At 41.9% G+C, this 20,499-nt stretch overlaps 1 protein-coding gene across 1 annotated transcript in view; it reads left to right on the top strand.

Moving 5' to 3' along the window:
• The window catches only part of CWH43 (cell wall biogenesis 43 C-terminal homolog), a 45,297-nt gene that overhangs the window by 7,987 nt on the left and 16,811 nt on the right, over window positions 1–20,499 (top strand). Inside the window, exons 5-11 of the mRNA XM_059671603.1 lie at window positions 762–963; window positions 4,467–4,555; window positions 9,377–9,634; window positions 12,692–12,817; window positions 15,179–15,258; window positions 17,799–17,904; window positions 19,515–19,650. Of these exons, the coding sequence (XP_059527586.1) occupies window positions 762–963; window positions 4,467–4,555; window positions 9,377–9,634; window positions 12,692–12,817; window positions 15,179–15,258; window positions 17,799–17,904; window positions 19,515–19,650 (997 nt within the window). The remainder of the gene's footprint in view (window positions 1–761; window positions 964–4,466; window positions 4,556–9,376; window positions 9,635–12,691; window positions 12,818–15,178; window positions 15,259–17,798; window positions 17,905–19,514; window positions 19,651–20,499) is intronic.

The raw sequence follows: 20,499 nt of genomic DNA, 5'->3' as shown, positions 1-20,499 counted from the left end.
TGCCAGCCAGGTGGGAATGTGCCTTCTTTAATCAGAATAAAACAATCACGGATAGCAGAGCATGCTTAATATTTCTTACAATTCTAGCTGGTTCCCTAACATTCTATTTCTGCCCCTCTCAGAAGTATAGTCTAGTGAAGTACGCAGGCACTGCGGCCCATTGGCCGAAGTTCCCATCCCTGTTTCTCGTGACTAGCTGATCTTGGACAAGTCACTTGCTGTCTCTCTAGGCTTCCCTTTTCAAAACTGTAAAATGAGGTTAGTGATCGAGCCAACTTTATAAAGTTGTTGTGAAGATTAAATGAGCTCAAAAAGAGGGCTCAGATCAGGGCAGAGCGCAGAGTCGCTGCTCAGTCGATGCACTCTGTTACTCCGGCTACAGGGGTTCAGATGAGAGCCCTGTTCTTTTGGGGAGAAGCAGCCTGGTGTCCTGGAAACATTCCACTCTCTTGTTCCCCGAACATACCATTCACTTCTCCAACATCTAGTTTTGCTCCTACTGTTAACTTCACATGAAGTAACTGACTCTCGGCATTTTCACTTGTCCAATTTCAAGGTGCTTGGTTCCCCCTACACCCTTCCTGATCTGGCTTGCCTAAAACAAGCTCTCCCACCAGCTAGCTCTACTTTGTATCACAGTCGCTTGTCTCATCCCCCTTCTAATGGAAGCCAGGTACCATTTCTTACTCGCTAAAAGTCTGTTGAAGGCAGAGGGCACATTTCCATGTAACCAACCCTTTTCCATTATCTTTTTATTCTAGATGGCGACTGCAGTAAACCTGAGGGGGAAAAGGCCAGCGAGGCAGCCAAAGGGGTGGCCTCTAGGCCTCCCTGGTTGCTGGCAGGGGCTGCCTTCGGCAGTCTTGTGTTCCTCACCCACTGGATTTTTGGAGAAGTCTCTCTTGTTTCCAGATGGGCAGTGAGTGGGCATCCCCATCGAGGGCCAGATCCTAACCCATTTGGGTGAGTTTGGGGTTGTTATGGTTGAAGGAAGAAGTGCCTTCTTTGTTGAACAGCTAGATCTGTGCTGGCCAGATATTTCCTACTCTATTTCCCTTGGACATTAGAAATGGTGCCTGACATTACTGTGCTCTCTGGGGATGGAGGAGACAGACGAGTATGGGCCAATACTGAAGGATTGCTGCGAGGTGAATGGGAGGGTTGAGGGCTGTGCACAGCTAAGCAAGAGGTTCTGGGAGCTCCTGCACAGGCATCCTGAAACTCTGAGGAATCCCCGCACAGAAGACCATGCTCAGTAGCAGGGAAGGCATGGCACTCCCTGGCCATTTTCTCCAGAAACCTCCCCCACTTTCCCCATTACATTTGGTAGGATGAGACCAGAGTGTCCTGATGAGGGACTGGGTTGGCAGCCTGGGTGTAGGTCTTGATTCTCTGAAAAGGACGAAAGCCCTGGGAGATCTCTGCATCCTCTGTACTCTGGAACCTGCTGCATCCTGGGGCACCCAGGAGTCAGCAGTCCTGAGTTTAAGTGTTGGTCCATGTGCTTGGTCCTCATTATTCTCTCTCTACTCTTCCTGGAACCTCCTACCTCCTGCAGCGAAGTCCAGCCATTCATGTTAAAAGATTGGAGGGACCTTTAAAACATCTGCCTCAGATATGTTTTCTCTTAAGGTGCTGAAATGCCCATATTTGGATACATGTACAAAAACTGCCCCCGGCAAACCTCTGGGCACATCCCACAGATGTCTCAAGCTCAGCGTGTCCACATCTGGACTCAGCAGCTCCCAGTCCCCAAGCATGCTCTTCCTCCTCCATGCCTTGGTTCACTCTGCCAAGTCATCCTGTGATTCTGAGTCGTCTTCATTTTCTGAATCTAATTGGGCATTATGTCCGGTCAGTTCTACTGCTTCTCTGAAAGAATCTACACCTTCTTCCCTGTCTGCAGCCACACCTGCCTCAGGGAGTCCTCACCATCTTTCACCCAGGCCATGCTATTGTCTCCTAATGGTCTCTCTCTGGTGTGGCCTTCTCCACACTGCCCCAGAGTGAGCCCTCTAAGATGCAAATCTGACTCCATCCCTCCCTTTCTTGAAACCTTTCAGGTCTCCCCCCGCCCCCACCAAACCCCCATACCAGGTCACAGGCGCGCACACACACACACACACACACCTCACTTTTACAAATGCTCTCTGCTCTCCATCTTATCCCTGTGCTTCACCTGGGCTGACGTCACTTCCAGTTCCTCAGAAGTGCCAGACTGTTCCAGTCCTCCATCTCAGTTTATGTGCTCGTCCCTGTCTGGCTACCTTCTCTGTCTTGATATCCTGGCAAGCTCTTACTCACTCTTCAAAACCCAGCTCAGGCATCTCCTTTGTGAAATCTTCTCTGACTCTCCCAAGGATTTCTTTATGCTACATACTCACTTGGATCTCCACCCACACATATCTTTTCTTATTATTCTGTATTACAATTTTTAAAAACATGACAGTTATTTCTTCCTTTCTAGACACCATGCTCCTGAGGGCAGGGAATGAGAAAAGGAACTACTATTCAACTGTGGACCAGTCACATGACATCCCTGGCCATTTTCTCACTGTACAGTGACAGCTTTTCAGATATTTTATAATTCTATATGTCAGGGCAAGACATTGCAGATGGAGATGTAACTCACGAGACCAGCATTCCCAAACTATGTTCTGTGGAACGCGGATTTCTTGAGATGTTAGTAGGTGTTCTGAGAGGGGAAAAAAGTCTTCCAGATCAAATACTGCATCTCACATTCTTTCTTTGTGCTTCACAAGGCAAATGAGTATATTAGAGACTCCTGAGAGTTTCTTAAACTTATTGAAACATGGCATTCCTTCTTTAGAACACCTATTCACATCTCAAAAAACTGGTATTTTTCAGAATCCCTGTTTGAGAAATGTTGCACCATCATAGTAGGAATTGCTTTAGAAAATTCACTAGATTTGACTTACGGGGACGAGTCGTGGATAAGTTTTGATGGGTTAGAGAAACGAGAGACAAGAGAAAGGTGAGAGAGAGGCTCAGAGGATGCTGAAGGGACCCTGGGAAACTGAAGGATCGTCCAGACGTTCAGACTACAGGCTCTGGGAGGGCGAGGGAGCAGGGCACTGTCTTAGTCTTGTGTTCCGGTTCCCATCAGCCCACCCCAGGCCTCCCGACTCGGTTACTCTTACTCTTCCATAGCACTTTCCAGCTTCTGATATTCTGCACTACTGGTTAATTGTATTTATTCTGTCCCCCTTCCCCCACTGAACGTGACTCCTATGGAGGAAAGGGATCTTTGTTCATGGATGTGTCTCTAGCCCCTAGAAGACAGCCTGGCACATAGTAGGTCCTCAGAAACATTTTTGTTGACTTGGGGATAGAAAAAGATCCACAGTGTCCTTCATGGCCTTTTGTCACATCTGGTCTTCTGTGGACCCAGGATGATCTTTAACTTTAGGATGCGGGGACGGGCAGGATAGCAGCTGGGAGCCTCACTCCAGAGCCCGAGCGCCTCTTTGGGATTCTCTATCCTATGTGCACTGCTATGTAGGACCGCAGCCACTTACTTAAGTGCTCTTTCCCCCAGTGTCCTCCTCTGCAAATTATAGTAGCATTTTCCTACAAACTCAGGAGGATTAAATGAGCTAATGTAATTAAACATAAACATCTGAAAACAGTGCCTACAAGGTAGTAAGTGCTAGTTTATATTATAGCTGCTTGGTTGAGTGCCCTGTCTTTGCTGCTATTGCTGCGGGATGTCCCCACAAAAGTTTAGTTAAATTATTTTTTCTTCCTTCTACAAGTTTTTGTCAAATCAGCAAATGAATGAAATTGTGTGATTGTTTTTAAAACCCACAACTATTGCCCTAACCTGTTTGGCTCAGTGGATAGAGCGTCGGCCTGCAGACTGAAAGGTCCCAGGTTCGATTCCAGTCAAGGGCATGTACCTTGGTTGAGGGCACATCCCCAGTGGGGGGTGTGCAGGAGGCAGCTGATTGATGTTTCTCTCTCATCAATGTTTCTAACTCTTTATCCCTCTCCCTTCCTCTCTGTAAAAAATCAATAAAAAAATAAAAACACACAACTATTAATTACTTATCCAACTGACAGAGGTCTCAGGAAGGCAGAAACTGCAGATAAAGGCATTATTGAGGCAGAGGAGAGAAGAGGCAAACTAAATAAAAACTATTCCCAATGACTTTTTATTTTTGTCTTTGGCAGGGTCACTTAAAATGAGTCACATGGCCAGTTTGGACTATAATTTAATAGTCTGGGGAAACTTAGGTCCTTTACTGAGCATGAGACTGCACATATGATTTACTTAGAGTTCTGACTGTATATAGCATGGGTTCCCATGGGCTCTCAATATCTCATATTATCTCTTGGCTGTACCCAGAAGTAAGAGGTATTTTTCTTTTTCACCGATGGGGCATGAAATATTAATAATGTCAGAAGTCTTATGTCATGTCTTTTTTTTTTCTTTTTCCCCACAGAGGTGCAATTCTGCTGGCTTTGGTCAGCGGGTTGATGCTTTCGACTTGTTCATGGTTCCCGGGTACCAGTTTACTCTGGTGGGTTACAGGTATGTGTAGTTTAGTTGCAGGTATGCCAGTTGTTCAGCTTGGTTGCAAGCATGTGCATCTGAATGGAGATGACCAAGGCAGCCGTGTGCTGTTATAACCAGCTGCAGCCCCTGTGGCCCACCTGTCACTGTGGTTGCCAATGACAGAGGCTCCAGATTCCACTTCCTCCTATTTCATTTCACCTCTCCTCCTGTAGCTGTCTAATTCTGTCCTGACTCTGCTTACATGATCTCCCCCATCTCCCAAACGACTTATCTAAGACACGTGTGTCAGGTGCCTTCCGGTTTACCGAAGGTCTGAGGAGATGGAGGGTTGAACATTGCCTTGTTGCCAGACCTCCTCCCTCTCCAAGATTCCTTGCTTCTCTGGTTTTCAGGAATGCATTCCATTGGGACTCCATAATGAGGCCTGCATTTCCTATCTGCATAGTATATTTGGCTTCTGTCAGGAGAGATGTCTTTTTATAAACTAATTAAGCAGGAGAGATGATGTGTGGACATGTGAGAATATGTGTATTGGTAATAGATGTGGATTGAATAACATAATAAGTAAATTTCTGTACCCCTAAGTGCCATCACCTTGCACGGAGATGGATGTGAAATCCAATAGGTTGCCCAATTAATGAGGATGGCCAGCCCTCCTCCCCCCGGGCTGGGTGAGCACAATGTTGCAGTCGCCTTGAGCTGCTTTACTCGCTTGTGTTTTCTGGTAGGTGTTCCCTGTGGGGTGGGAGGGAGTTCGTGTGAATATTGGAGTAACCTTTCTTCTCATCAGAGAGATGCCTCATGAGAGTCCTCAAGGCAAGGATCAGATCATTTTGCTAATGCTGAGTGTGCAATGAGCACCCATAGCTTCTTCATCTGTGTGCAACTGGGAAAAGGAATGTGGAGCACAGTGAGAGTTTGTTGAACATTTCTATCATGCTTTTTCTCCTGGAATAGAAGCAACATGCTTATGGGGCAGGTAGGTAGCAGCTTCACTTTAAACAGACATATCAACGTTTCGTTACAGAACAGAAAGGCTGTGAACTCACAGTGTTATGCTTAGACTTACCTCCGCAGATAAGTAAGTAAGGTCATACCCTTGACTTGAGAGTCAAATCTAATCTAGTGTTGCGGTCTCCCTGGAGTATTTCATGGTAGTTTAAAAGACTCTAGGGCAGTGGTTCTCAACCTTCCTAATGCCGCGACCCTTTAATACAGTTCCTCATGTTGTGGTGACCTCCAACCATAAAATTATTTTTGTTACTACTTCGTAACTGTAATTTTTCAACTGTTAGAAATCATAATGTAAATATCTGATTTGCAGGATGTATTTAGGTGACCCCTGTGAAAGGGTCGTTCGACCCCAAAAGGGGTCTCGACCCACAGGTTGAGAACCGTTGCTCTAGGGGCAAACAGATTGGAGGCCTCTAATAGGCTCCTGGCAACAGAGAGGAAAGCAGGGCCATCGTTCACACACTTCCTCTCCCTCTCTGATCTGCTCACCTGAAATACGTTGGGTTCTCAATTATCTAGAGATGGTGCCCACTTTTCACTGATTCATCTCTGGAAATCACATCCTAAAGCAGGGTGTAGAAAAAGAAATCATATTTTTTATTGTGCAATTGACGTTGGAAGTCCCAGCTGTTTCTCGGCATGAAATTAATTATGTCAATGACCAGTAGAATGTTGTAAATGCAAAGAGCTTGAAATCTTGATGGCAATTGAATTAGTAAAATCAAAGTTCTATTTAAAAAAGACATAAATGTACTAAACACATTCAGAGGACCCCAGTGTACTAGACAGGGCACCTATGATTTTATTGTATGAAAAAGTTGATCTTTTGAAAATGAACATGGTAGACATTATAAATATTATTGGAATGTTCTAGTACCATTCATTCTGTTTGGTGTCTTAGATGTTGGAAAGACTTGGCAGACTCCTGATGTTGTAATGACTCAAGAGACTCATCTCAAACAAAAAAGCAGTTAAGGCGTACAATTAAGTGAAAAAGGCACAGTGGCTCAGAGTGCGTGCCAGGTGCCGCCACTGGTGTGCATGAAGAGATGTGTGCACACATATGTATTTCTTCTTATGCATAGGGTGTCTCTGGAAGGATGCAGGAAATGCCAACATTTGTTGCTTTCACTATAGGAAGCTAGTGGGTGACGATGGTCAGAAGGACTCTCTTGTACCTTTCAAATTTTGAATTGATAGCCTTTTAAAAAATACAATTTTGGATTTAAAAATATATAGCCTATGTAAAAATAGAAAGTAAATTTTAAAAAGACAGTTACAGCCAAGGGAAATGTGAAGAGGTGTTTTCTTTCCCTCTAGATAATTCTCTGTGCTATGACAGAAGAAACAGTCATTCTGCTGTCCTTAGAATATCAAACCATTCTTTTAAAAATTAGTCATTGAAAGCTTGTAAACAACAAAAAAATTAATCTCACTAATAAATACATATAATTTAGAATGGCAGTCGCCACCCTTTCAGACCTCACGGACCACTGGTTAGCGACTGCTGATTTAGAATGTGATACTGTTTTCATCATTATTTTGGCAAAGATTTTTAGAAAAGGTACCTTTGTCAGGGCTCAAAAGGGGACATGTTTGGCAAGGTTTCTGAGGGAAAAGGACGCATGTCACCTTTCAGGAAATCAGTGACCACAGGTAATGACTCTTTAAAATGCCTTTACCTCTTGACACAGTAATTGTATTTCTAAGAACCTGTTTGAAGGAAATAATCAGAGCTGTAGTCAGAGATCAATTGACAAAGAAAGAAAGATGTCCCTCACAGTGTCAGAAGCTTCCTATGTGGCCAGCCATGGGAACATGGCTGCTTATATTGCGGTGTGTGATCTCACAGCAATATATACACACAAATGTTTTAGGCAAAAAATTAATAACATGAGAAAACATTCTGGATATAATGTCACATAAGAAGCAGAATATAGCCCTAACTGGTTTGGCTCAGTGGATCGAGCATCGACCTGCGGACTGAAAGGTCCCAGGTTCAATTTCAGTCAAGGGCATGTACCTTGGTTGCGGGCACATCCACAGTAGGAGGTGTGCAGGAGGCAGCTGATCAATGTTTCTCTCTCATCCGTGTTTCTAACTCTCTATCCTTCTCCCTTCCTCTCTGTAAAAAATCAGTAAAATTTAAAAAAAAAGAAAAAAGAAGCAGAATATAATCCTCAATGTAGGGTATGGTTCAATTTACATAAAAATACTACCATATAGACATGGAAAAAGATTAAGAGAAATACTTCGGAGTTTTGACAATTCTTAATTGCTTCCTTACAGTTCTGTATTTTTAAATTTCAAGATGAAAAAACTTTGTTTCTGTTATTAAAATGACCATTGTCAGGTCTACGTGTGGGAGGTCTCATGTGGAGTTCAAGTCCGTGAGTTGCGGAGGGCCCTGGAATCTGTGTCTCCTGTTTGTAGGAGGTGTGGTCTTTTGAAGCCGGGGAAATAGTCACATGGCTTTGTCCTGTGATGGTGCAGGTGGAACTCACTGATGGGTGTGAACCGGGGCACCGGCTGGGGCCACCTCCTGCTCCGCCTGCTGGCTTTTCTGGAGTTCTCGCCCCGAGCATTGAGGAGTTTGCTGCAGACACCTCGAAGGGTGGATCACAACGATACATTGATTGAAATGTCTAGAAAATGTCCTATTCTGTGGAAAAGTGTTATAGTGCCCTGGCCAGTTTGGCTCAGTGGATAGAGCGTCGGCCTACAGACTAAAGGGTCCTGGGCTCGATTCCGGTCAAGGGCACATGCCCGGATTGCAGGCTCGATCCCCAGTGGGGAGCGTGCAGGAGGCAGCCGATTAATGCTTCTCTCTCATCATTGATCTTTCTTTTCTCTCTCTCCCTTCCTCTCTGAAATCAACATATATATATATTTTTAGTATATATATAAACCTATGTATATATATATCTATGTGTATATATATCTATATCTATATCTATATCTATATCTATATCTATATCTATATCTATAGACATATAGATACATATATATACTGACAGCTTTAAAAATGGGGTACTGTAAAACCCTGATATGCTTTCTCAAAGATTTCACAGGAAGTGGGAGAATTGTTCTGTTTCTTTGGGATTGGCTCAGCAAATGAGCCAGCATTTGCTAAGGGTCTGCTGTGGATCAGGCAGATTGCACAGCCCCCAAACCTCCCAGCTGTTGGATAAGGGATGAGCGGACCGCGGACTTGCTAAAGCAGCGTGTCTACAGCACTATCTCGGACCCATCTTCTTTTGGGCCAGTGTGGTTGGTAAAGCCAACATACTTAATGTAGAACAAGGGGCAGTATTCAGATGGAAGGAAATGCCTTTAGAAAGTTCCTTAACAAAAACATTCTAGAAACCACCTGACTCTAACATGTTGTCTAAGTCCTGGACCTCGCTAGTTCAATTAAATGGACATGTTTTTGGTATTGCAGGTAAGTTCAGTTTTTATTGAACTTAGGATCATAACACAAATAATCTAAAGACGCCTTCTTCCTTCTCCCCACCATTCCTGAAGAAGTATCACAGGATGGAGGTTCACTGGACCCACATTCCACCTCGGGTTGTACAAGTAACTCACTGTGTGACTTCCAGCAAGACACGTTAACCTTTCCAGACCTCATTTTCTCATTAGCATGAAGATTGGACCAGTCTTCCCCCGAGGTCCCTTCTGGCTCTAAATGGCTATACATTGGTCATCCCATAAGCCTCCCTCCCATTTATTTGTTTATTTATTTATTTATTTTTGAGAAAATGGAAGAAACTATTACTGCTTTCCTGTCTGATTCTTTTTCTTTTTCTCTCTCAACAACAGGGGCAGCTTCGGCAGCTGGTCTCCTGTACTTGCCCACGTGGGCAGCCGCTGTTTCTGGCTGTGTACTCGCCCTCTTCACAGCGTCCATGTGGCCTCAAGTGCTTGGACACCTTGTCAGCTCAGGGTCAAACCCTGGGAAACCCATGGCCATTGCCATGACAGTTTATCTTGTAGATACATTTTTCTGTGCGTGGTGCACAGCTTTTAAATTTGTCCCAGGAGGCGTCTACGCTAGAGAAAGATCAGATGTGCTTTTGGGTGAGTACATTATAAGGGTCTGGACTGAACTAATAACTACTGGCAAAAGTCCTTCAAGACTGGGAGTTAGCACTTTACAGGACAGGTGGAAATAAATAGGATGATCTGGCCTTCTCATTAAAAGAGTCTCTCGATTTAAAAAAAACAACAACAACTGGAGGAATGTCTAAATTACTACTTAAAACAAATTTCTTCATTCGTTTGAGTTTCAGTAATATTTATTACTAAAAGCCCTTTTAAATGAATTGGTTGTGAAAAACAGGTTTAATTCATAATAAAGTATAAAAGAGGTACTAAGTAACACTTGTATTTATGATATACTGGGAAAGGGGGTGTCCCAAAAAGATGTATACACACTTCGAATAATTTTTAATTCCAATGGGTTGAACCTGAAACAAAAGAAACATCAATTGAGCTACTATCTTTTAAAGTATGTATACATTTTTTTGGAATTGTGATTTTTTTTTTTGGTTTTTCTGAATTTTATCTATGATTTTTATTTACTATACTAGAGGCCTGGTGCACGAAGTTTGTGCACTGGAGGGGGGAGGTCCTTCAGCCCAGCTTGCGCCCTCTCACAGTCAGGGACCCCTTGCTCCTTACCACCTGTCTGCTTGCTGCTCCTTAGCACTGCTGTGGAGGCGGGAGAGGCTCCTGCCAGCACTGCTGCACTCGCCAGCTGTGAGCCTTGCTTATGGCTGAGCAGCGCTCCCCCTGTGGGAATGCACTGACCACCAGGAGGCTGCTCCTGTGTTGAGTGTCTGCCCCCTGGTGGTCAGTGTGCATCCTAGCGACTGGTTGTTCTGGTTGTTCTGCCATAATGGTCACTTAGGCTTTTATTATATAGATATTTTTACCCATAAAATATATTTTGCGTATATGAATCTTAGTGTAAATGATAAAAATTCCCAAATCATAGAATAAATACATTTTTCATTTCAGTGGTTATGAACTTACGTGCCATGCTTAAAATTTCATAAACCCATCCCAGTTTAGTACTTTAAAAATTGTTTGCTGGCAATGATGAAATTACTGATGTATAATCTATAAATCAAGTGTTGCTTATCATTTTAGTTTAAGTAAAACATGTCAGATGCTTCAAGGATAAAACCTTTGAAAAAGTGAAGAGCTGAAACGTGTTAGTAGGGGATTCAGTTCTTGTTTGTGCATTCATTCATTTTTCCATTTGTTCATTTACTCATTAAAAAAATGATTGCACACCTCCTGTGTTCCAGGCACAGTGCCAGGTGCTGAAGACTTAAAAGATATAGTGCCCTTGCCCACCCGAAGCCTCAATGTAGTGGGGGAAACATCCTAGATAAAATTAAACAAGTACCTGTGGAAGTGCTGTTGGGGTGAGTGCTGCATATCTAGGCTTCTACCCGAGTTCCTTTGCCGTCTCCCCTGAGTCCTTGGTAAAAATCCAACTACTTCGGACATTTTCACATAAGTTTTTCTATTCCATGAGCTAGAAATCTGTTAGGAGAGGCTGATTTGGAATCCTATGTAGTAAAAGCCTAATACGCTAAGTGTCCAGTTGGTCATTTAACCAATCAAAGTGTAATATGCTAATGGTATGATAAGGCCACTCAACTGCTTGCTATGACATGCACTGACCACCAGGGGGCAGACACTCCGACTGGTAGGTGAGCTTGCTGCTGGGGTCTGGCTGATCGGGACTGAGTGAGATGGGCCGGACATGCCCTGGAGCCCTCCTGCGGTCCCTCCCCAGTTGGCCAACCTCCCACGTTCCTCCCCAGCTCCAATCGTGCACCGGTGGGGTCCCTCAGCCTGGCCTGTGCCCTCTCGCAATCTGAGACCCCTCAGGGGATGTCGGAGAGGCCAGGCTGAGGGACCCCACTGGTGCACGAATTCATACCAGGCCTCTAATATATATATATATATTAAAATGACATGAAATATTTAAAATGATTGTTAAGAATTTGATATTTCTGGTGAATTCCCAAGCTCTCATCTGGTTAGAGAAACCCATTGCCGCATTTCCTCCGCGATAGATAACCTTGGCTTTGCGAACTTGGTATTTCTTCTGGTTTCTTCCAGGTGTGTGTGCTCTGTCCTGCTCTGTCCTCCTGTGCAATGCCCTGCTCTTTCCTTCCTCCAGTTTGCTTAGGGGTCTGCCATGTGGAGAGCCCAGATGAAAGTAAGAGCTGTTCTGAGCTTAAGTTCACTTCTTCAGAGTGTTATGCGTGATGTGCTTTTTGAGTGCCTTCTCAAGTAAGAATTATTATTTTTTTTTTGTTTTAGTAAGCATGACACTATATTGATAAGGCCACAAAATTAAGAAATCTTGGTAATTTTTCGAGTAGCTTTTAATATAATTGAAAAGAATGTGCATTCAATCAGAAACTAGTTATACATGTATTGTCTGGGTTTCTCCTGCTATTTCCTGGAAATGGCACATAATTTTTGTTTTGTTGTGTTCTGCTAGCCAAAACCTAACTCTTATGTGACAGTTCCTGATTGATATAGTGTTCAGTCATACCTCTGTTTCCACTCTATTTGGTACCACCTTAGCAGGACATGAACTTTCCATGCAAGCTACATTGTAGTGCATCCAATGGAACTCAGCTTTATTGGCCCACCTCTTTGGCACCATGTGCTCCAGCATGCACACTCTGGGGAGCCAGTGCCCAGAACACCCGCATCCAGGCCAGAATTGTTGCCAGGAACACTGCCATGTTGAGAACCTACCTGGCCTCCTGTGTGGAGAAGCCTGAGTCCTTAAGGCTGTTCAGAAGGCTCCTCTCTCTGAGCTCCACCCTCCTCTGCCCGGTCAATAGTGATGCACACACTCAGCAACCTAACAACGAAGGAAACATTCGGGAAATTAAAAGAGATCCATCAGGGTTCTACTGAGCTGATTGCTTACGATCATCCCCATGATCAAAAGTACTGCTGGAGCAACTGCTTAGGGACTGAGATAAATTAACTTAATAACTGAAATGTCCCCGAAATGTTGGCCTCTGGTATTTATCATAGGAAGCATTCTTGGATTAAGATGTAATATCGTCTAATATATTCTTTCTCTTTTGATAGGGACAGTGATGCTAATTATTGGGCTGAATATGCTATTTGGTCCTAAGAAAAGTCTTGACTTTCTTCTTCAAACAAAAAACAACCCAAATGTGCTTTTCAGAAGGAGTGAAAAATATATGAAACTTTGTAAGTATAGTTTTGCTTTCTTTTTTAAAAGCATTTGTTAAAAATATAAAGCTTCGAACATATATGAAATTAAAGAGCATAATGACCACTCATGTACCCTTTGCCCAGTTCCAACAATTGTTATTAACAGCTATCTTCCCCATGGTTTTTGGTGAAATACTTTAAAGAGAATCTCTGATATTATGTCATTTTAACCATAAATACTGTGTGTTAGTTTTGTTTCACTTCTAACATAGATAAGTTGATTTAACAGGTAAAATTTCCAAAATGCTTTTTTTTAATAGTTGAGACTATTTTTCCATTTCTTTTTCTTCTTTTTTGGGAGATTAAATATGTTAACTTTTGGAATATTGATGAGCTATAAGGTCAAACATGAAATAAGTTTACTATTTAATAGGAGTCATTTCAAATGAACTGGATTAACAATATTTATTGAATGTGTAAAATTTGCAAATAGTGTTTTAGATACAATAAATTTCACAACTACATAGTGTGATGTAGGATTTAAAAACATGGAAAGGCCCCCTTCTCCCCAGCGCAGGGCACCAGGGTTTGTTATAACTGATGAGCCAATATTGGTAAATTATTATGAACTAAAGTTCATAGTTTACATTAGAGTTTATTCTTTTCGTGGTATGTTCTATGGGTTTTGAAAAATGTATGGTCACATGTCTCTACCATTACAGTATTATACAGAGCAGTTTTGCTACCTAAACAATCCCTGTGTTTCACCTATTCATCCTCCCCTCCCTCCTCCAAACTCCTTGCAACCACTGTCTCCATTGTTTTGCCTTCTCTAGAATGTCATTCTTTGTCTTTCAACTTCAAAGTTTAATCTACTATTTTTTCAATTTCTCATGTATTATGATTTATTTCCATCATCTTACTTTTATTTTTCCACTTTCTCTAGATATATTTTTTCCTTATTTATCTTCTTGTTTTCTTTTTTTTTTTAAATGTTTTTTATTGACTTTAGAGAGAGAGGGAGAGGGAGAGAGAGAAACATCAATGAGAGGGAAACATCAATGAGAGGGAAACATCAATTAGCTACCTCCTGCACACCTTCTATTGGGGATCAAGCCCTCAACCTGGCATGTACTCTAACCAGGAATCGAACTGGTGGTCTCTTGGTGCATGGGACCACGCTCAATCAATTGAACCACAACAACTGGGCTCTCTGTCTTTGTGTTTAAGCTGCCCCTTGCACTAAATCTCTATTCAGCTTTGTCTAATTCTCTATTCAGATTAGCCTAATCTGCTGTTCATTTTGTCCATTGAGTTTCTAATTTCAGTTATTATAGTTACTATATAATTTTATTTCCACAAGTCTATTAATTTCTTTACAAATTTTTCTGATCACTGTGTTAGTCTCATGTTCCTCAGTCATACTATTAATGTCCTCTTTTATTTTTCTAAACATGTTAAGTGCCTTATTTTATATTCTGATTCTTTTGTTGTTGTTGTTTGTTTTGTTAATCCATACCCCAGGCTATTTTTGACATTGATTTTGGGTGTTTTTTTTTTTAAGGGAGAGTGGAAGAGTTGGGGGGAGAGAGAGAGAGAGAGAGAGAGAGAGAGAGAGAGAGAGAGAGAGAGAGACATCGATTAAGAGACATGTCCATTGGTTGCCTCCTTCATGCACCCCAACCAGGACTGGGGATTGAACTTGCAACCAAGGTATATGCCTTTGATCAGGAATCTAACCTGTGACCCTTCGGTGATGGGCCAATGCTCTAACCACTCAATAACACTGGCCAGGACTATGTTTTGATTCTTAAAGTTTAATATCTGAAGTATTTGTGGGCTTGATTCTTTTAAAAAAAATATATATATATTTTATTAATTTCAGAGAGGAAGGGAGAGGGAGAAAGAGATATAGAAACATCAATGATGAGAGAGAATCATTGATTGGCTGCTTCCTGCATGCCCCCTACTGGGGATTGAGCCCACAACCTGGGCATGTGCCCTTGACTAGAATCGAACCTGGGACTCTTTAGTCCACAGGCCAATGTTCTATCTGCTGAGCCAAACCAGCTAGGGCTGTGGGCTTGATTCTTTAGAGTGATTTTTCCTGCTGGTTCCTGATCATGGAACGCTGTTTTCATATATATTATCTTGTATCTATTTATGATTTACATTTACTTTAATCTCATGGCTATTGGAATATTTTTAGGGCAGATTCTTTGAAACCTGGTTTTAAAGTATGGGTTATGTATGCATGTCACACATGAAAATTAACTCAGGAATTAGACATTTCCCCTTTGCACAAAATCCTTGATTAATAGGTTTAATAATTTCATGAAAATTATTTTTTAAGCAAACTTAACTTCTTTTAAACAAGTATCTTTGCTTTCTGTTTAGTTTTGTGGCTGCTCGTTGGTGTGGGGTTATTAGGATTAGGACTACGGCATAAAAGCTATGAAAGGAAGTTGGGCAAAAGGGTAAGTAAATACCAATCTTAATATAGGATTTTGTAGGATATATGTATATGTATATGTATATGTATATGTATATGTACATACATACATTTGTACACTTCTCCATTATGACTGAGCTCTAGACCTGGATCTAATGACATTAGGGTCCTGTATTTCATCTCCTTAACCCTTAGGTCAGAGGCTAATAACATAGAATTATTTTATGAAGTTGGGCTGGATTCTTGGGACAGGATAGACACACATCATAGAGGCAAACTGCTTGTGATTTTGTTATACATAGAAGTTATCTTTCTCATCCGATTGTTTAACGTATCTAACCCATGAAATAAAGAACTATTTTACAATGGCTTCTTTGTACTGTCTGGTAGATATTGCTGAAGGCAGTAATGTGAGATTCTTTGATTGAATAAAAATCTTACAGATAATCCTTGATTTTTCAGATTTGGGGTAATTTGTGTATTGATGAGGTGTGGAAGTTTTCTTGTCTCTCTCTTTTCCCTCTTGCTGTCTACAGTTTTGTATGTTTTTTCCCTTTCTGTGTTAGAGAGGTGGGTAAGAGTAAGTCATTGCAATGTTATGCTATCCTCCACTCTGATAAAAAGCTTGATGCATATCATAATGCAATGAGAATCATAGAATAGAATTCATGGGTTAACTTTGGATTTTTTTTAACAATCTGTATTACCAGGCAGATGTTTCATATTAAATAAAAAGCTATACTGAAGATGCAGGGCCTGCTTCTCTTGTTGACCTTGGTACTCCTAGCACCTCATGGAGTGCTTGGCACATCCTCGGAACTCAGTAACTATTTCTTAATTGAGGTCATTACATAATCTCTTTCTTTTCCCCTTTATTTATTATTTATTCCTTATTTATTATTTATGACTGCAAATAATGTCAGCCAGAAGAGGATATGTAATGTCAGGGATTCTTTTCAAAAGGAGTCATTTCAGTTGGATTTTGTGCCTGTTCTTTTGGTCATTCATTCATTCATTCATTTGCTAAATCTTTGAATGTCTCATTTGTGCCTGGTGACAGAGATTAGAAGGTAAACGAGTTAGACAAGATGTCTGCTCTCACAGAGTTTACATTCTAGTAGGGGAGAGAGACAGTATTCAGAGGAACAAGTAAGGTGTCAGGATGGCTTCTGTTTTTTTGGTTTGAGCAACTGGATGGAGGGAAGTAGCACTTACTGAGGATTGGAGGAATGAGGGAATACCAGGTTTTGGGGTGATAAAATCCAGAGTTAATTAGTTGCATGAAAAGGGATAGCTTGATGAATAGAACCATGCTTCTTGAACTCTCTGTTGATGGTTCCATTCTCTTTATGTGACACTCACTAAACGGGGTAATTTTTCTTGTGGAAAGATGAAACGCCCAGCTCACTGCTGGTGGCACATTGAGCTTTTTGTGTTGAGTAATGGCCCTCCGACACCTAGAAGTTGCTACTTATTCTTCTCCCAGTCTGAGCTCCATGGTCCACTTTGAGGTATTTTTCAGTTGTGGCGATGGATTTGTTTTAATCCATCCTCTTTCACAGGATCCCTGTGGCGGGCCAGAAGGTATTAGTTTGAGAAGATGATTAGGGTTGAGCAGTGCATTCTCTGACTGAGCGCACTGACCCAAAAGAGGAACTCTGAAAGGGGCTGTGCTCCTGAACCTGGCCTTGTGGGGACAGTAGGGGAGCACACCACCATACCTCAGTTAGAAGGGGCACACCACGTTACAAACATGTTAAAGGACTCTCTGTGCCCCTCTGTGGTCTTCTCCGGGGCAGGGGAAACCCCTCTCCTGAATATGGTGTTTGTCATTGCCATGCATTTCTTTCCATTGTTACCATAGATCAGGGGTCCTCAAACTACGGCCTGCGGGCCACATGCAAATACAAATAGTGTATTTGTTCCCGTTTTGTTTTTGTACTTCAAAATAAGATCTGTGCAGTGTGCATAGGAATTTGTTCATAGTTGTTTTTTTTAAACTATAGTCCGGCCCTCCAACGGTCTGAGGGACAGTGAACTGGCCCCCTGTTTAAAAAGTTTGAGGACCCCTGCCATCGATGCTCTATCTCAAGACAGTATTCCATTTTTTTAACTTCATCTAAATGACATCTGACATATATATATTTTACAACTTACCTTTTCTTAAAATCATCTTTGTGAGATTCATCCATGTGGAAATACATATCCTCAACTCATTTATTAGCTCTGTGCAGTATTCCATTATTTGTAAGTGATACAATTTATTCATTTTCCTATTTTGCCTATTGTAACAACAGCCAGATTATTTTTAAATGTTTGCTATTATAAACAATCTTTATTACAAATGCTCACTTTCCAAACGTCTAAGCTTACGCTAGAAGTTCATGGAGGATTACGAGAATACCGTTTAGCCAATATCTCCTTATTTTTATGAATTAAATGTGGGCAGATACTTATGGAAATACCGTTGCTGAAATATGAATTTTGGTAGAGGGAGGTGGGAAAAATGGGTCATTGAACCTGCCTTGTTTATAGTTATCCTAATTCACATTAAAACTTCCTCAGGCACCAACCACGGAAGTCTCTGCCGCCATCTGGCCTTTCAGGTTTGGCTACGACAATGAAGGGTGGTCTAGTCTAGAAAGATCAGCTCAGCTGCTTCATGAAACAGGTGGGTCTTACTGGAATTAGTTTTAGGTTTTGAGAAACTACTATTGTTACTTTTACTTGGAGCAAGATCCTAAGTACCAGGAGGAGGGTTTGCTGGGCCATAAACTAATTTCTTAAAAAGGCTTTACTTTGGTGAACAGCTGCAGGAGGATTTAGCATCTGTAACCACATTTGTCTGTTTGAGAGCAATTAATTCTGTTGATTCTGAACAAAGCCTCACACTGGGCATCTACAGGGGATTCTTGTCACGCCTTTGCTCTTAGAGATGCCCCTGTTGGTGGCTCCTGTCACTTGGGGACTCACTTTGGAGACCAATAAACTGTCAGGTTAAAACTGGTAGGGTCAGAGTGATGCTCATTTGTGATGCAAATTGCCTTTCAGAGCCTAAGGGACTAGGGCACAGGGCAGGGGCAGGCTAGTAGGGGGCAATGGGAAAAAGGCGGGGGAGGGCATATGTAATACTTTCAACAATAATGATTTAAAAATAAATGAATTAATTAAATTTTATTTATTTTTTAATTCTTTGTTTTTTATTATTTTTTTAAAAAATTCTTTATTGTTTAAAGTATTGCATATAGTATTATATGTCTCCGTTTCCCCCCATTGTTCCTCCCTGGCCACCCTTGCCTCCCCCCACCCCCCGCTCCCCCCCACCCCCCCTACCCCTGCACATGCCCTCACCCCACCCTAGTGTCTGTGTCTATTGTGCTTATATGCATACATACAAGTCCTTTGGTTGATTTCTTACCACCCCACTTCCTCCTCTGCCTTCCCTCTGAAGTTTGATGCTTCTCTGTCTCTGGATTTATTTTTGTTCATCAGTTTATGTTGTTCATTATATTTCACTAATGAGTGAGATCATGTGATATTTATCTTCCTCCGACTGGCTTATTTCACTTAGCATATTGCTCTCCAATTAAATTTTTAAAATAGCCTAAGGAACAATTTTTAAGTTTCCATGCCTGGGGGAGCTCATCTTTGTATGAAACATCCTTGAAAATATGTGGGCATTTGGTTCCTAGATCAACTGCATGGAACGTGGAGCAAGATATGTAAAAGGCTGAACTGTTCTGGTTATTGCAAATGATAAGCCTGTCTCCTAGGAAATTGCGGAGGGTCTATACGAGTTTAATCTGGCTAAGAAATCTTTTTGGCCTGTAGTCCTTTAGTCCTGATTACAGGCCTCCAAGGCACATCTGGTCAGGTCTGGCAAAACCAATACACTTACTTCTGTGCCAGTACCATGGAGGTGTTTGCTGAAAAGTAAAATGCTATTGTGCACCACTCTCTATTTCTGAACATAAATTGGGTATTTGAAAAAGCCATTAAGCCTATTTGAGATTTGGGGAGTGATGTTAATATTATTTGAAAATTTAGAAAAGTTATGGTTTTATCCTTTTCTGCATTTTCTTAAGGTGCCCCATGTATTAATTACATTCTAAATATGGGAAAACTCCCTGATAGCTCAGATTTGGTTCACTTCACTTTCATGACTCATTAAGAACTTGTTTTTGATTTCTGAGCGAAGGCAAAGGGTTCAAGAACAACGTTTTGCTCATTGTTTTTGCATTGTTGTGGTTAATCACCGTGTGCCTTTCTTTTTCTGAACAGGTGCAGATTTCATCACAATTTTGGAGAGTGACGCTTCTAAGCCCTTCATTGGGAACAATGACTTAACCATGTGGTTAGGGGAGAAGCTGGGTTTCTATACTGACTTTGGTCCAAGCACAAGGGATCACACTTGGGGGTGAGTGTTCCTTGGGTACTAATCCTGAACATAACTCTGAAAGACCAGGCAGCATAGGCTTAGAGTAGAAAGGTCAGATTGTCGGACCTTAGTCCCATGACTATGCCCTGCTGATGCTTCCTGGGGGATGAGGAAGTGCTGAAGATATGCGTATTCCATAATTGTTTGAATGGTTTTCCTATTACTGGATATTTTCAATTTACCATTCAAAACCATACAGTGTAGGAGCTGAGATTATAACAATAGGCATATCTGACCTGGACATTGTCTTCATGGAGTTTATATTCTCATGTAAAGATACAGAAAATAAACAAGGACACAAAGATATAAATAATGTTGGAGAGAACCAAGATGGCAGCATAGATAAATGCCGGACTCACTTGCCACCTTCCACAACCACATCAAAATTACAACTAAAATACAGAACAACCATCATTCAGAACCACCTGAAAACTGGCTGAATGGAAGTCCTACAACTAGAGAAGTAAAGAAGAAAGCACTTTGAGACTGATAGGAAAGATGGAGGTGTGGAACGGGTTGGTCCAACACCCATGTGTGCCATTTATTTAATCAGGAGGGAGATCATCTCTGTGGAGGCCTCCTGTAAGGAGCAAGAGGTCCCAGCCCCACACCAGACCCCCCCCGTCCCCCAGCCCAGGGTTCCAGAGCTGGAAAGAGAAGTCCCTGTAACTATGGGCTATAAAAACCAGTGGGGATTGGGTCTGAGTGACAAGGGGGCTGCTGGAGACTCCGGTGTTCCTTTTAAAGGGTCTGAACAAAACTTATAAGGTCCTGCTTCCTCTGAGCTCCAGCGCCAGATGGCAGCTTTGAGGGACCCAAACACATATG

The sequence above is a fragment of the Myotis daubentonii genome, chromosome 1 (assembly GCF_963259705.1).
Source record: "Myotis daubentonii chromosome 1, mMyoDau2.1, whole genome shotgun sequence".
Lineage (NCBI taxonomy): Eukaryota > Metazoa > Chordata > Mammalia > Chiroptera > Vespertilionidae > Myotis > Myotis daubentonii.
This window is presented reverse-complemented; position numbering and strand designations above follow the sequence as displayed.